The sequence below is a fragment of the Jaminaea rosea genome (assembly GCF_003144245.1).
Source record: "Jaminaea rosea strain MCA 5214 unplaced genomic scaffold BDZ90scaffold_1, whole genome shotgun sequence".
In the NCBI taxonomy this organism is placed as follows: Eukaryota; Fungi; Basidiomycota; class Exobasidiomycetes; order Microstromatales; genus Jaminaea; species Jaminaea rosea.
Genome location: NW_020289975.1, coordinates 2396510 through 2411741, shown reverse-complemented (window position 1 = coordinate 2411741; position 15232 = coordinate 2396510). Strand labels below are relative to the sequence as shown.

The 15232-nt window shown below is 59.4% G+C and overlaps 6 protein-coding genes across 6 annotated transcripts; 2 read left to right on the top strand and 4 right to left on the bottom strand.

Moving 5' to 3' along the window:
- Nucleotides 1-50: 50 nt before the first annotated feature.
- BDZ90DRAFT_277332 (Maf-like protein) lies at nt 51-1103 on the top strand (the record flags this gene model as incomplete). The annotated part of the gene is made up of 2 exons (XM_025508998.1): nt 51-461; nt 554-1103. 2 exons carry the CDS (start codon nt 51-53, stop codon nt 857-859), a joined length of 717 nt encoding a protein of 238 aa, XP_025365525.1. The 3' UTR covers nt 860-1103.
- On the bottom strand, nt 775-2688 carry BDZ90DRAFT_27719 (MRG-domain-containing protein). The gene is made up of 5 exons (XM_025508986.1): nt 2386-2688; nt 2201-2295; nt 1677-2120; nt 1226-1596; nt 775-1152 (listed from the first exon to the last, which is right to left on the bottom strand). The coding sequence occupies exons 1-5, from the start codon at nt 2446-2448 to the stop codon at nt 983-985; spliced, it is 1143 nt and encodes a 380-aa protein (XP_025365524.1). The 5' UTR covers nt 2449-2688; the 3' UTR covers nt 775-982.
- Nucleotides 2689-3075: 387 nt separating this feature from the next.
- BDZ90DRAFT_229902 (hypothetical protein) lies at nt 3076-7603 on the bottom strand. The gene has a single exon (XM_025505267.1). It carries the CDS (start codon nt 7359-7361, stop codon nt 3168-3170), a length of 4194 nt encoding a protein of 1397 aa, XP_025365523.1. The 5' UTR covers nt 7362-7603; the 3' UTR covers nt 3076-3167.
- Nucleotides 7604-7907: 304 nt separating this feature from the next.
- Nucleotides 7908-8952, bottom strand: BDZ90DRAFT_229901 (hypothetical protein). The gene is made up of 2 exons (XM_025505266.1): nt 8281-8952; nt 7908-8207 (listed from the first exon to the last, which is right to left on the bottom strand). The coding sequence occupies exon 1, from the start codon at nt 8573-8575 to the stop codon at nt 8318-8320; it is 258 nt and encodes an 85-aa protein (XP_025365522.1). The 5' UTR covers nt 8576-8952; the 3' UTR covers nt 7908-8207; nt 8281-8317.
- Nucleotides 8953-9022: 70 nt separating this feature from the next.
- On the top strand, nt 9023-12872 carry BDZ90DRAFT_27663 (hypothetical protein). The gene has a single exon (XM_025508943.1). The coding sequence runs from the start codon at nt 9127-9129 to the stop codon at nt 12637-12639; it is 3513 nt and encodes a 1170-aa protein (XP_025365521.1). The 5' UTR covers nt 9023-9126; the 3' UTR covers nt 12640-12872.
- On the bottom strand, nt 12781-14937 carry BDZ90DRAFT_213851 (hypothetical protein; the record flags this gene model as incomplete). The annotated part of the gene is made up of 1 exon (XM_025504182.1): nt 12781-14937. A coding segment is annotated over one exon (2157 nt), but the record flags the coding sequence as incomplete, so codon positions are not given.
- Nucleotides 14938-15232: the final 295 nt, after the last annotated feature.

Genomic DNA, 15232 nt, shown 5'->3' with positions numbered 1-15232 from the left:
TCGAGACGCAGCTAACTTGACTCCTTCCTGCTCCCATCTCCCCACCAATCATGGCTCCACAAAAGGCATCTACATCATGTATCTCCGATGATGCCCTGCGCATCCCAGCACTCGACAAGCTACGTGGACGTCGCGTCATTCTAGCTAGCTCTAGTCCACGTCGCAAGGAAATCCTAGCATCAGTCGGCATTCACCCGGAGATCATCCCTTCGACCTTTGAGGAAGACCTACCCAAGTCTTCCTTCGCGGGAGAGAAGGCGATCCAATATCCAGCCGAGACGGCTGCGCACAAGGCGCTGGAAGTGTATCAGCGATTGCTGAAGGAGGATCCCGACGCTGAAAGGCCGCCAGATATGGTGCTGGCGGCGGATACGGTCGTGGTGAAGGATGGGGAGATCATGGAGAAGCCGGCAGACAAGGCAGATCATGTCAGGATGCTGGGGGATCTCAATGGTGGAGAGGTGAGTCCAGCAGAGATACAATGCAGATGCGCTGCTGAACTGTGGACCGTGCTGACTACCACTCGCGTCGCCCTTTCATCTCGCGCCCAAAGTGCCAAGTTGTAACCGGAATCGCCCTTGTCCTACCCACGCTCACCTCCCCCGGCTACCAGCTCCACTCCCTGTCAGAGACGACTGACGTCCAATTTGCAGACTCGCCGCCGGAGATCCTGGAAGCCTACATTGCCAGCGGCGAAGGCATGGATCGCGCAGGTGGCTTTGCCATTCAGGGCAAGGGCGGGCTCCTAGTCAAGAGGATAGAGGGAGACTGGAACAATGTCGTAGGCCTGCCAGTGTTCTCGCTGTGTACCTTTCTGCACGAGTTGGTTGAGACAGGGCAGTTGGACTTTGACGATTGATCGAGAGGGGCAGAAGATGGGCAATAGGATAGAGTAGCACAAAGAGGGAAAAGATGTGAGGTTGCCTCCTGATTGACCTGCCGTCCTCCCTGGGCCCGCTGCATGTCCAACTCAGCCGACCTCTCAGATCCCACTAAGCCTCGAATACTCCGGGCTCGTCTCGATGTAGTATTTTCCGAAGAGCTTGGGTTTCTCCTTGACCATGAAGGCGAGGAAGTCATCGAGGTGCTCTCGTAGGATGCCTACCGACTCGCTATCCATCGTCGTGTGTGCGATGATCGAGGGAAGGTTCACTGGTGCGCGAAGGATGGCAGCGTCAGCGATCAAGAAGGTTTGCGCTTATTCGCAATGCGCCTGCTTACTCACCAAAGAGTCGCAGCAGATGCTCAGCGCCGTAGATCTCGCTGGGCTGACGATCATCCGCCGCAGCGCTCTTGTCCGCCGTTGCCCCCGCCGCTGCTCCCGCTGCCCCTGCCCCCCCTTTCTTGTGCTTGAGGAACTGCTGCCTCTCAAAGCGGTAGAGCAAGTTGTTGCCCAGGCTCTTGTCGAAGTAGACCTCCAACCCCTGCAACACCTCGTCCACGACGGCAAGAGGCGTGCTCTGCGCTACGCCTCCTCCTGCGCTGTTACTGCTGCTAGACCCGCCAGTTTTCGCCGCCTTTTTTCTCTGCACCACATTGTCGCGGTAAAGCTTGAGGACCTCACGTACGTTCGGCTTCTTCGGCAGCTGGACGAGCCTACGAGAGCAGCGAGGGAGGATCATTGATCAGCGTGTCGTGCTCCCATGTCACTCTTGTTGCAGCCTCGCCGCACTCACATGTTCTTCTTCGTCACATTCTCCCAATCATCGACAAGCTGCACCTTGAGGCTATCCGGGATGACAATCTTGATCTCCGGCTTCCTCAAGTACTCATCGTCCAGCGCTCCAGCAGCTCCTCCCCCTGCTCCATTTGCCAGATCCGCACTTCCTGCCCCGCCTCGAGCCCTCTTTGCTCCTCGCGCATCCCCTCCAGCAGCGCCGCCTGTAGCATTGCGACGCTTGGAGGAGGACTCGTCCGAGTCCCGTGGGCGGGAGCGGGAGGCGGCAGAGGTGGAAGAGGAGCCTGCTTTGCTCGAGGAGGCTGCGGCTGCTGAAGACGAGGCGGACGATTCTTTTGCTGCATCTGACTTCTGTTTGGCAGCGGCGACGAGAGCTTTCTGACGAGCGATGTTCTCGTCGTTGAGCTTGAGCATGCGCGACTCTGGGACCCATTCGTCCCAGCTATGAGCGAGTACGGGGTGAGAGACGAGGAGTCAGCTGCGAAGCAACATTGGAAGGAATGCGCAGCTGAGGGTCCTCACGATTGCTTCCATCCCTGGTAGTGGACAAAGTAGTGCGGCCCAGTGTAGCCGCCTTCTGACGGGTCTACGCCTGTCCAGATTTCGGCTTCGAGGACCTAGACGAGAGGGGAAGAGAGGTCGCTGAGAGTCAGGAGTGGCTCACAGGAGTGGCTCACAAGCGTACGACGACTGCGCTGAGCACACACCTTGGCTTGGTAGATGAGAGGCCCATGATAACAGAGGACCTTCTCATTCGCGCTGAAGTTCATCGTCGTGTCGTTGCAGCGCTGCAAGGTAAAGTCAGATCGCGTCTTTTGTGGGGTGATGCGCGCAAATGGGTATCGAGGGGAGCTGTAGCAGGAAGAAGAGGACGACCGGTCGTGTGATGAAGATGATATGGTCGGTATGTCAGACCAAATGATGGAACGAATCGGCGCGTCCGTTTGGTTGGAAAGAGGGAAGGCAACTTCGGATGGAGGTCTCGATTGGATTGCCCTGCTGCGCTCGAGAGCGAGACGCGTTCCTGCGCGCGTGTCGTCCGGCGCCTACGGGTATCATAAGATGGAATCGACTGATCACTCACGCCAAGGACAGCGATTGGCTGATCAGAGCCGCACCTGGCCTGTTATCGAGCTCTCACCAGCTTCACTTTCCTCGTGATAGACCTCCGAAAGGCACACTGTGCAACCTGCGGTCTGACTTGTCCTGTGAGGTGGCCGGTCTTGGTTCCCGTTGAGCTTCGCAGGAGAGCTGGCAACGTCTGGACCGCATTGCACCAACGAGCTGATGACCAGCAAGAGGGAGCTCATTCTACTCAAGGTTCCTAGTGAAGCACCCTTGTCTTTTCTTCTGGCGCCACAGCTTCACTGCCGACAAGACCCCCGCATTCATCGCACCCATTAGCATTCCAAATCAGCGCGGAAAATTGATCTACAAGAAGCACATCCACGTCCACGTCATCCCTGCACTGACAGGTGACCAATACGCATCATCTCGCACTCCCCTTCCCACGAGCAACAACCTCCATTCCCTTGGGCAGCGGGATAGCAGGATTGTACCCCGTATCACTCACGCCACTGCGTCGCTTAGAGCTCTTGCTCCTCACGGAGCCGGTCTCGCCTCCCGACTTGCTCTTCTTCTTCTTTGAAACAGGGCTCGTCGCCTCACTCCAATGGCGCTGCGCAACGCCCATCGCCCGTCTGGCGCTTGCGTAAGCGTCAATTCCCTCACCTGCGCCCGCACCTCCCTGAGCAGCCCCGCCCTCCTCATCGGACGAGTCATCATTCGCCAGACGGCGGTCGATCCTCGTCGACCATCCGCTGCGCTCTCTCTGCTCAGGTTGTACTAGCTGCGTGTTGAAAGCATTGGGCTCGCGCTCCTTATTCGGCAAGCGCGGAGGAGCGGTCGGAGGAGGCGCAATGCGACTGCTCAGCGGTTCGTAAGACTTGGGCTTGTCCTGATTTTGCTGCGCCGAAGAGTCGTTGGGGGCATTGCCGCTGCTAACAAGCGAAGAGCCGGGAGCAGAGATGGATTCTAGCTTGAAGCCGCCAAAACCGTCAGGTGCTCGAGTGCTGCCTCCAGAGGCCATGGCCGTAGCAGGGGGCGTCTCAGGTGGGAGCTTGGTGTCCGGCGCCAAGCGCACGCTCTTCCTTCGGGAAACGCCGTCCGTCGCTGAGCCTGCAGCGGAAACGTCTGATGCTGGAGCAGCCAGAGCTGACGCCAGGTGAGGGGGAGCAGCAGGTGCAGGTGAGGCAGCCGCAGAAGATCGGGAAGTGTGCAGAGTGCGCCCCTCCGAAGAGTAGGTGCGGCTGGGCTGCGGAGCCACAGCAGGCGAAGGAGACTGTGCTCGTTCCGAGCCTCCTCCAACGCGAACCCGGTTGGCCATGATCCTAGTCACGCCCTCGGGATCCTTCTCTGTCGCGAAAGCCTCGTTGTCGCGGCCCTGCGCATCCTTACCACCGTTGCGTGTGGCCTCAGGCGACTCGCCGCCGTGCGACTGCATCAAGCTGCGGTAAGCATTCTGCTCTCCCGGCGTAAGCAGAATCTCCTCCGACTGGCCCTTCGCAACGGCATGTGCTGGCGTGCCCTTGGTGCTCGCAGGGGTGGTAGCACTGTCCCTGCGCCAGTTGACATTGAACGGCTCAGAGGCAGGCATGTCCAGTTGAGGGAGAGCGACACGTTCCCGTGCTGGGGTGCTCGGCTGCTGCTGCTGCGACTCGCCCGAGGCCAGGCCCTCCGCACTGCTACTCCTTCCCATATCCAACCTTCCCGACCCATCAAAGTTCTTGTCCACGCTCAGGCTGGGCTGCTTCATTTCAGGTGCCTGAGGGACTGGCGGCATGATGCTCGGCTGCTCTTGCTCGGCCATGATTGCACTGACGCGCGGCGGGGCAGAGACGATGGGGCCGAGGCTGGCGTTGATGTCCAGTACAGGGGCGGCGCCGGCTCCAGCGGGGGAGGGCGAGGTAGGACGGTTCGGGTGCTTCAATGCACTTTTGAGCGGGGTGGACTGCTGAGAAGAGGAGGGACGCATGGCTGGAGCGGCAGGGGAAGGAGCGGCCAGGGTGGACACCGGGCGCTGCGCTGTCCCCGTTGCGTCCCCGCTCGTAGCAGCCGTCTGCTTCTGTGCAATCTCTGCTCCGCTCGCAGGCTTATGGGGCGTAACACCCAGCGACGCGACAGCTTGAGCAGCCAAGCCTTGCCCACCTTGTGGCTGGGGCACCCAGCTGTTCGTCGTATACTTGCCCTGATCCCTTGGGCTCATTCCAACCAGACCTGTGCCTGGGCTGTCAGAGATGGCCGACGTGCGCTTCTTCTTCTTGCTCGCTGTCGAAGCCCGGCCGATCGTCGAAGCGCGCCCGACGGTGCTGACTGAGTTGGAGCGACTGAGGCTGACGGCTGCTGGTGGAAGACCGGAGGGAGGCATGATGCTGGGATAGGGCTTATTCGCATCGCCCCCCTTGGCAATGTCGCTCGGCAGGACAAGGCTCGCCAGACCGCGGTGTCCGGCAGACTGGTCGCCGTGCACGACGTAGGTGCCAGTCTTCGCTGGGGGTGCAGGGCCTGCGCTACCCGCCTGCCTGGTGGCGCTTGTCCCAACCTCACTACCGGCAACGCTTGGCGTCTTCTTTTTCTTCTTCTTCGGCGTGGGAGCTGCAGCGCTCCTGGTCGAGTTGGTGCGCGACAGCGTACGTGGCAAGGTGGCGCTGCCGCTGCCGACGCCGGTGCCAAAGACAGCCTCGCGGGTCTTGCGCTCGAGCTCCTCCTGCTCCCGCTTGGCCTCGGCCTCGTTGCGCTGCCTCGTGGACATAGGACCTGCTGTGATGCGGGCCAATTCGCTCGGCGTGCGGCGCAGGGAGCCACCAACGCTGCTCTGAGTCCTGCCTCGGCCGGTGTTCGTCACCTTAACAAGATCAGTTCGACGCTCCTCGTCGTCGGACGACGAGTCATTGTCAGCCCCAGCATCGAGCGGACGCAGCAAGCTCGATCTCGGCTGAAGACCCAACGCCTTGGTGTTATCCTTCTGAGCAGTCTTGACGTTACGGTCCGTACGCGTCTGCCAGGCAGAGGCACCGTCGGCGGACTCGCTGCGCCTGTGATTACTTCCAGATCCCTGACGCGAGTGCTGCTGCTGGTGTTGCTCGCCGCTAGTCGCCTCTTTCATGTCCGTCTTGAAGAGTTTGGATACCTTGCCGAGGAAAGAGTTGCGCTTTTGGTGACCAGGGCGCGCGGGAGTAGCTGAGGGTCTGCCTCCTCCTGCTCCACCGCGCCTGCCGCCTTCATCTGAGCTGTTGTCATCATCTTGACCGCGAGTGGGCCGCGAAGACCAGCCTTGGTGAGCTGTAGTAGGTCGTGTATCCTCGTCCGAGGAGGAATCATTGTCCTCTCCTCGATTGTAAAGACGAGGGGCTTGCGGGATGGGAGCCAGCTGAGCCCCATCGTAGTTGAAGCGCGGCGCCGTCGCAGAGTACATCTGAGGCTGCGAGTAGGCAGGCTGAGGCGCTGACGCAGGAGGCTCTTCTCGTGGCGGACGACCGTTCTGCTGTCCCAGACCGTAGTTGGCTTGGTTGTGCTCCTTGGCCGGCGGTGTTGGTGCAGGCTGGCTGTTCTGCGATTGAAGGCCTGGCCGCTGATTCTCGTGACGCTGGATGCCGGCTTGCTCGACGTCTGCCTCGCTGCTAGCGTCTGAGTCTCCCCTCTCCTCGGATTCATGAGGATGTCCAGCTGCAAAGGCCGGCTGCTGGTAGGATTGCTCTTCAGCGGCCTTCCCTGCGTATCGGCCACCTTGAGCTGCCTGCGAAGCCGACTGAGATGGGGTGACGGAGGCGTTCTCGAAATTCGATTGCTCATGGGAGATGGGCATCTGCTGCTGGCCTTGACCTGCAAAATCATATCCTTGCTGCATGCCTTGACCTTCGTCGTACTGTTGGTGCATAGGCCCATAGTAATGCTCCTGCTGGTAGTCGCCGTAGCCTTGGCCTTGCTGCTGCTGGTCGTACTGCGCATCGTAGCCCCCCTGACCGTACTCATTGCCTTGTGCATACTCCTGATCATACCCGGCTCCATCGTAGTCGTGGCCAGCGTGCTGGTCAAAGTCATCGAGGAGCAGAATTGCCTCCTTCGCGCTCTCGATCATCCGACTTCCCGCGTCTCCCATCATCTTCATTCGCATGCTCAAGGCCTCTTTGAAAGTGCGGCGCTTGACGCCAATGAGAGCTCGCTCCTCTGCTTCCAAGACCTCTTCGCAGGCAGTGAGCTCACGCTGAGCATGTGCAACGTCGCCATTCTTCTTCGATGCTTTGATGAGGCGTGAGACGAGAATGTCACGATCGCGAACAATGGTGCGAATGGAGGCTTCTCGGTCTGCAATGTCCTTAAGCGCTTCTCGATAGCCCCTGATGGCTTCGAGGTGATTGTTCTGCGCATCGGCGACTTCGCTGAGGAGATCTGAGATGAGCGAACTCGTCTGTGCAACGTCTCTTGCTTCGCTGGTGCCCCATGCTTTGAGAGCTGCGGCTGCTGCGCGGGATGATGTGACCGTCGAAGAGAGATGGTTGGTGTAGCTCTTCTCCGTCTTGATGAGATTCTGCAGCAGCCTCGAGTCCGTCGTGGCGTGTGGGCGTGTCAGAGCTGAGGAGATGGAATTGGGGAGCAACGCTGAAGCTGCGTCTCTTGCTGACATGTTGATAGGCTAGCGGGGGTCAAGGGGTATATGTGCGCGTATGTGCGAGGTGTATTGAGAGCCAAGGAAGATGAGATGTGGGTGAGGTGGACTGAGTGGAGAAGGGAAGGCCGGCGTCTCAGTTGGCGGCGAACGAGGATGAAGCCTTCGTGCTCTGCTGGATGATGCCTCTCGACGAGAAAGGACGAAAAAGGTGATGTCGAAGGATGGTGGCGAGGAGCTATCTTCTCTTTTGTCTGAGAAGAACAAAGGAGAGAGGCAAGAGGGAAGAGGGGAAAAGGTGATGGTGGTGGTCAACGTGGAGTTGGCTGCCCGACCTCGTCAGCTGCGACGACAGACAGGCCCAGGCTCCCCCCCCCTCGCTCCGTAAAGTCGCACCGCTGCATGGCTCGCGGCTCGCACGTCGACGTCACCTTCGACGCAGCCTGCATGAGCGCGGCATGCAGCCTCGGGCCAATCTGCCCCACCTGTCACGAAGGTCTCAAGTCTTCCTCATCTTCGTCATGATATCGCATCATAATGAAGTCGATTGATATCGAGCAAGCGCATGATTAGACATAGCAGTGGAAAAGGTCTGCCACTCAATCGCAGCGTCGGCCTGGTCGAGCTGGCGATGGCGATGGCAATGACAATGGCGGCATGATCATCACTCCCTCACGCCTCCAAGTCTAGCTCCCACCTCCTCGGGCTTCAACTTTCGTTTCCGCTGCCATGCTTGTCCTTCTCTTCTAGTCTACTAGATCCTTCGTCTTCGCCCTGCTGAAGACCGCCTGAGCCTCTCCCGACCACGAGACGGGCGCTGATGTGCATCTTTCGAGGCAGAGGATGTACAGCCTGAGGAAAGGTCTGCGAGAGGACGGAACCTGACCATCAGCTGTGTCCATGTCCCAGCTTTTTCTTTCTCTTTGGCTTTACGCACCGAGTTGGTGATGACATGTATCTTGCCCGAACGACCGTCAAGCGGAGACGTGTGTCGTCGCTGTCGCAGTAGATCGACCCCACCAAGCGGGGCAGCCGTTGCGCTTAGCTGCACCGCGATGATGGTAAAGAGGACGCAGAACCACGTCACAGCAGCTAGCAAGCTGTTGATGACGATCATCGTCGGGAAGCTCAGCGCTGATGTGAGTGACAAAAAAGAGAACCATCACTGAGCTACAGCTCGCCAGCTGGCATCCCACCTCTGCCCAAGAGCGGCTAATGAGTGGTGCCGGCATAGCGGCGCCTTGGCCGGCCATCGAAAGTAGCGGCCAGAGACGTTCGCCTCCACCATCCCTGTATGACCACGGTGACAGCACTTGTTTGTTCAAGGTAGCTCTCATGGCCGAATGCTCAGCAGGTAGTACACTGTGCACCGGCACATCTTAACTGAAGTTGCTGGTCTGCACGCTGACATCGAGCGCACTCTGGCATGGTTCCGCTGCCACTCCATATCGATAAAAAGCTCATCATGGCCATCGAGCGACTGTTTGAAGATGCTGTGTATTGATGGGAAATGACCTCAACTGCCTTCAATTATCGCTCTGCTCGTCATCGTAGGCTTGACCGTGGCGCGCTGCTGGGCGGTTGGGCGTTGCGCGCGCTGAGCTCGAGGTCGGCGGAGTCTGTCGCGAGTCGAGGGAGCGGACAGACGAGGGTCGAAGGGTGAAGCGGGCAGCGTCGGCCTCCATTTGGACCACACCTCGATCCAATCCGCAAGAGGGGAAAGACAGACAGACGACGACCGGGTCTCGTGTCGTCGATCAAAGGCAGTCCAGACTCGTCGACGATGTCTCCTCCTTCATCTTCTTCCACACCACTTCGTCCATCCCACTCGTCGTCGTCGTCGCAGCCGTCGCCCGGTGCGCCTGGGCAAAATGGCCAGTCTTTGCCAGCCACGCCCTCTACATCCTCCTCGACGTCGTCCTTGAAGATCAAGCTATCAAAGAGGCCAAGAACAGATGACAATGTGGCCTCGCCTGCTGCGTCAAATCCATTGCCATTGACGGCATCAGACCAGCCTGGACCATCGAGGTTGTCTCCGCCGCCACCTTTGCTAAACAATGGCACCAATGGCATACATGCTCCTCTCACCGGCGGCGACGATGCCTCTTCATCAGCGGCAGCATGGACACCACCTCCTCCTCCCACCAGAAGACCGCCCAAGAAGAAGAAACGCGTCGACATTCAAGATGTGCTACCGAAGCTCATCCAATCGATAGTCAAGAAGGACGCGTACGGCTTCTTTCTCGCTCCTGTTGACGAGGCAGAAGTGCCAGGCTACCGCACCATCATTCGCGATCCGATGGATCTGGGTACGATGGAGAGGAGGGTAGAGCAAGAGTATTACGGTGATATGGCGTCCTTCAGAGACGACCTGCTTCTCATTACCAACAATGCTAAAACCTTCAATCCACCTGGGTCCATCTATCACACTCAGGCCCAAGCTGTCGAGACGTTCGCGCTGAAAGCTATTCAACGCGCCGAAGATCGAGGCATAAGGGAACGGGGCTCACCTGATCCGCTAGAGGCAGACGTATCACAGTCCATGGATACCAGCTACAGCTACAGCTACGATGATGCGGACGAGGATGGACATTCGCCGAAGAAGGTGCAAGCCAAGCCAAAGGGCAGGGCGAGCGGCGGCAAGGGAAAGAAGCTTCCCAAGAGTGCCAAAGGGTCAGCTTCGACTTCCAAGACTTCCAGCAGAGCTTCGTCCCGTCCACTTGTGCCCAGCTCACTCAGCCGTCCGCCTATGTTCGCTGCGTCACCCTCACCGGCGTCCGGCAGCGAGAACGGCGACGTTGGGAGCGACGATGGACAGGACGACGACGACGACGACGGCGACGATGGGATTTCTGGGATTTCAAGCCATCATCACCGCATCAAGCAAGAAGACGCAGACGACGACGAAGACGATGATGACGACGACCATGACGAAGACGACGAGGGCGACGACGATGAGAGTGGCCGGGGAGGCTCAGCAAACCGAGGGTCGCATACGCCCATGCCCGGCCCACGTCGCAAGCTGATGCCCGTTCGCGGTCGCAACTTCCCACCTCGCAAGCAGCCCGTCACACGCAGTGAGTCAGCTGCTGCAGCCATCGACCAGGTGCTGGCTCAGTCCCATCAGAAAGGCGTCGAGATCGATCTGGGCGAAGCTGCATTGCGTCACAGGGCCGAAGTGCGCAATCGCGACTTCAAGCCGACAACTTTCATGCCGGACGGCAGTCTCGATCTGGACTCCCTCCGCTACTCGGAACGATGCGACCTTCTTGCGCCTCTCGGCGTAACGATCGACCCTGTGACGGGATTTCTTCCCATTTTCTACACCGACACGACGACACCTGAGCTCACGAGCACGCATGCCTTGCACCCGGATGCGCAGCGCCATAAGGAGAAGCTGGTCAGACCTGCACCTTACGATGCATTAAGGCTCACAACGGCAGAGCGAGCCTTGCCCAAGGAGGCGACGGGAAGTCATTACGAACACGGCATGCCTGCGACACAGCAAAGGCTGCCCATGTTCCTTCCGACTTCGAGCGTCGATACTACAGGGGCCAGCGCTCAAGGCAACGGCAGCAGTGGGGGCGCCAACTTCAACGCCAATGGCAGCCGCAACTCCACCCTCGGCACCACCAGCACACAGCTCGCTGCAACGCCACATCGCTGGCCGCACCCTCTCTTCTCCACCATGCCGGATTACGAGCCGCATCCCCATCTCGATGCCTACTATCCCGGTCCTGAGCCAGATGATGCTGCCACCCTCGCAGAGAAGAAAGCGAAACATTGGCGTAGCAAGGACTTTGAGCGCGAGCAGTACGGGTTTGCGAACTTGATGGATTGGACGTACCCGCACGCGCATTATACGCGGACGTGGGATGGAGCGGGGGATCTGGCCGTCTGGAAGGACGTGGAGAATGCGGCGATCGGTGCTGGGCCTATTGACCCTGGGGTCCTGGCGGCCAACAACGCTAGTGCGGGACCTTCAGCGGGGGCTGCGTCCGGTGGCGCGCAGCAGCTCGCTCCTGGCGTTCTCTATGGTCTCGATGGGCAGCTGGGCAACTACGAGCATTGGGACTGGGCGCGACTGACTGTGCTGCGGGACACGCTTATGTGGGAGGATCGAGAGGCCACATGCAGAGCAGTGGGCGTTGATGCTCCCGATCGGTCTACAGAGCGGGCTCTGCTTGAGAAGCTGGGCGCCATGGATGAGGCGGCTGACCAGGCTGGAATTGGCGCGAGGAGCGGTGCAGGAAGAGCGAGGCAAGGTGATGACAGGGGAGACGAAACGGGCCAATCCTCAGCGCTGAAGGCTACCGCGCCTGCCGTGCCTGCTCATGAGAGGGCGAGTCAGGCAGACAGCTCCGCCAGATTTTTGCAGAGCAACGTTTGGGGAGGCTTTGAGGCTGAGCTGTGGGCGTCGAGCATCGAGCGCTTTGTCAAGGGTGCCGTGAAAGGCGTCGACGATCGTCAAGAGGAAGGCGAGGCCTCTGCCGACTCAGAGCCCGCCACGATGGACATCGACGTTCTAGACGACAAGAGCACCGTCAAGCAGGAGGCAACACCGAATGGCCACGCCGCTTCTGCGCCGACGTCTAGCGAAGAGCGACTTCAGGAGGCGCTCAGCAACGGTCTTATCCTAGACCGAGACCTCTACACCTGGGTACGGGACGAGGTTGTCATTCCTGTCAGCAAGAACCGATATGGCGCCGTCATCTCGCGTACGGGCGAGCTCATCGCCGAGTTGGAGCGACGTGCAAAGCAGGGCGACCCCACAGCTGGCGACGTGGCCGACCAGAAAGACGACAGCTCCACTCAGCCAGGCGATGTGGATGCTCGTCCAGAGCTCATCCTCACAACATCAAACGTGTCCTACCTTGTGGCGCACATGCCCCTCATCTGGGCACGACTCCGACTCGTGCGCTTGCTCTTGGATCGTCCCTCCAGCCTGGTCAATCCGGATGATCTCCCCCCATTCATCTTGCAGGACAAGCAGGCGGAATGGGCGCAGCCTACCTTCTTGCCGCCTAATGCGGTTGAAGGTGCGAAGAGAGTGACGAGATATAAAGACGAGGAGTGGACTGGACAGAGGGTGAAGGAGTGCTTGGTTGAGTACGCGAGGACGCTTATGGAGCTGGACGGGAGGATCAGGCAGCGCAGAGATCAAGCGTCGGTCAAGGCTGAGGGCGATGAGCAAGGGCAGGAGGATGACTCGGCGACGAGCCGTGTCAAGGAGGAGCTGAGGCTTGCCATCCTAGCTTTGGCGAGGTTCGCGCCTTCGAACCAAATCAGGGCGTGATGTCGGCGCAGAAGGGAGGTTGGCAAGTGCATGTGGCCGTCGCCATGAATAGACTGCATCCAGATTATGCTCCGATCAATGCTGTTCCTCGCCCGCCTGGTTCCACTCCTACGGCTATCTCCTCCGATCTGCCACCAGCACCCCAAGAGAGTCCATCCAGCTGCCCGAGGAGGCGACAAAGCCTACTATCTCCTCTTCCTCACTCGCGGGCCTCAGTGATCGCCGACCTCCACCATGCCCACCAACGAAGGGAGTATCTCTACCTTGCGAACCCCTGCCCACCCGTACGCTGGCAGCGTCAATCCACCAGCCTGACCTAACCTCTACAGACAATAAGTCCTCGCCCTGATTCAGCCGCACCGATGTCTTCGGCCTATCATTACCGACCTTTCCAACAGACTGCGCAGACCCGTCTGCGTACTTGAAGCGCAGCCCTACAAAGGCCTGGTGGGAGAACAGCTCCACCTCAACCAGCGGCGGCCCGCCAGCCCAAGCGCTGTTGAGCAGGATAGCTTCGTGGTGATGAGACGGGTCGTCATCCACTTTCGTGCGTGGCCCATTGCGTACCTCTCTCCCGAATCTCATTAAGTTCACGCCAGGAAGGGAAGTTAGCGGCTTTGCGAGGCCCATACGTCTATACGAGTTGCACTCTCCATGCCTCAAGTTCCAGGCCGTGCAGCTCAGTGCTACTTCGAGTGACGAGGGGTGAAGGACGTCGAACCCTACCAGGGAGGAGAGGTACTGCGGTGTGAGAAGATATGACGTGGGCGGAGGGCCAGCAGAGGGGTCCAAGCCCATCTCGAGGTGGGTCTTATACTTCTTTTCCTTGCCTTTCTCGCCGGTCTCGATGACTATCATGGCGATGCCTGCTTGAGAGTTACAGCGTATCCCGTTGCGCATGGGGAGGAACATGGGCTCCACGTCTGCCCAATCCTTCCAGCTGGGGAAGGAGGCACGACCTGCCGGCTGTGCATCCCCATCGAGCGCGAAAGCTGGGTGCAACCTCGCCCGTATAGCTTGACAGCGATGCAGGTGATTCTCTCGCGAGTCGTCATCCGGCGTGATCGGCTTCATCGTACGATTACCCCCTCGTATTGAATGCGTCTCCCTGGTCATGAACGCCCTATTCCACTCCATGTAGCCTCTTGCCATGATTCCGCTAGGCCAATGCGGATTATCGAGCGCGTGACCGACTTCATGCAGCATAGCTCCACTGCCAATATTGATGGTGAGGGCGACGGTCCGTCCCTCACCTAGGTCGTTGCAGCAGTACCTCGCGTCCGTCGCCTCCTCGTCCAGGAAGGCGGGGGTGACCTCGCCCAGGGTAGAGGGGGCAGCCCAAAGCCAATGCGAGCCCATGACACCATGGCTCAGCGAGTCTTGACGGAGACCGCCATGAGATCCGACGGCGGCGTGTGCGCGCAGTAGCTGGTGGGAGGGATCCCACGTTGAGTCCAGGATCAAGACACCGCACGCCGCTCCTGGAGGACCTTTGCGCCAGAAATCAGCCTTGTGGAGCGCCTCGCCTGCGAAAGAGTGCATTGCACCGCCATTCTTTGCACCTTTGTGTTGCTGGGCGTTGTCGGCTGCTCGGAACTCAGCAAGCGTATGCTCGGAGCGGAGCAGGTGAACGACGGGAATGGAGGGCAGATCGATATGCTCCGAGCTAGTCTCCGTGTGCAAGGCATTGCTTTGCTCTTGGAGGCTGAAGGCACGATGCCCGAATCCTTGGCGATACATCTGGTCGGCGTGGAAAGCTTGCCACATCAGGGCTTGAAGGGCGAGGCGACGCTTGACTTCGCGGAGCCCACCGTTGAGGAGGCGGTCGCGCCGCCAGCCGGGGGGCGTATCGATCAGCGCTGGCTGATCTGGCCTTGATGATGATGCAGAAGAGCTTGAGGTAGGCGTGGGCTTGAATGCGCCACCTGCGAGGTCGTCTTTGACCGCCTTGACCTTATTGAGGAAGCCGCCGAAGCCGGACGAACGTTGCGACCCGGTATGTGAAGGCGGGATAGTCGGTGCAGGATTGTGTGCACCGGGAACAGTGGCAGTACCCATATTGATATCCGTTGCTGAAGATTCGCCTGACTTTCGGCTCTCGCTCCATACAGGCGAGTCACGAGCAGCAAGAATGACAAGGTGGAGAGGTGGCCGATCGAGCTTGGGCATGTAGGTCAGATCGACCTCGTGGCTGATGCCGGAGGGCGAATTGTCTGCCCATCGATGGTTGATCTTTAAGCGATTATTGCCGGGAAGAAGAGGGATGAGGGCCTTGAACCACGTCGCATTCACTTCCCAAATGTGAGGGCCGAAGCTAGGCTGCTTGGCTTCTAGCAAATCAATGTCAACAAAGCCGTCCGGCCCTTTAGAGTTCGACTGGCCATCTCGAGGACCACCGCTGTACACGCGACCACAGAGCAAGAAGAGGCGTTGATGGACGACACCACTTGGAGGGAGGCTGAGTAGCTCCACGCGTGGGCCTTGACCAGTTGGCGCCATGTTGACGGCGATGTGCGTGGAGGGAAGCCAAGCACTCAAGTTGACAGATGTCGTATGGAGTGGAAGCGACTGCCGGAGCGAGCTTAATGCGGCC

Coding starts and splice junctions, on each gene's coding strand:
- BDZ90DRAFT_229901 (XM_025505266.1), bottom strand. CDS start 8,575: ATGCCGGCACCACTCATTAGCCGCTCTTGGGCAGAGGTGGGATGCCAG.
- BDZ90DRAFT_229902 (XM_025505267.1), bottom strand. CDS start 7,361: ATGTCAGCAAGAGACGCAGCTTCAGCGTTGCTCCCCAATTCCATCTCC.
- BDZ90DRAFT_27719 (XM_025508986.1), bottom strand. CDS start 2,448: ATGAACTTCAGCGCGAATGAGAAGGTCCTCTGTTATCATGGGCCTCTC. Junction 1,597..1,676: donor AATGTGACGAAGAAGAACAT/GTGAGTGCGGCG, acceptor CTGCTCTCGTAG/GCTCGTCCAGCTGCCGAAGA. Junction 1,153..1,225: donor GCATCTGCTGCGACTCTTTG/GTGAGTAAGCAG, acceptor TTCGCGCACCAG/TGAACCTTCCCTCGATCATC.
- BDZ90DRAFT_27663 (XM_025508943.1), top strand. CDS start 9,127: ATGTCTCCTCCTTCATCTTCTTCCACACCACTTCGTCCATCCCACTCG.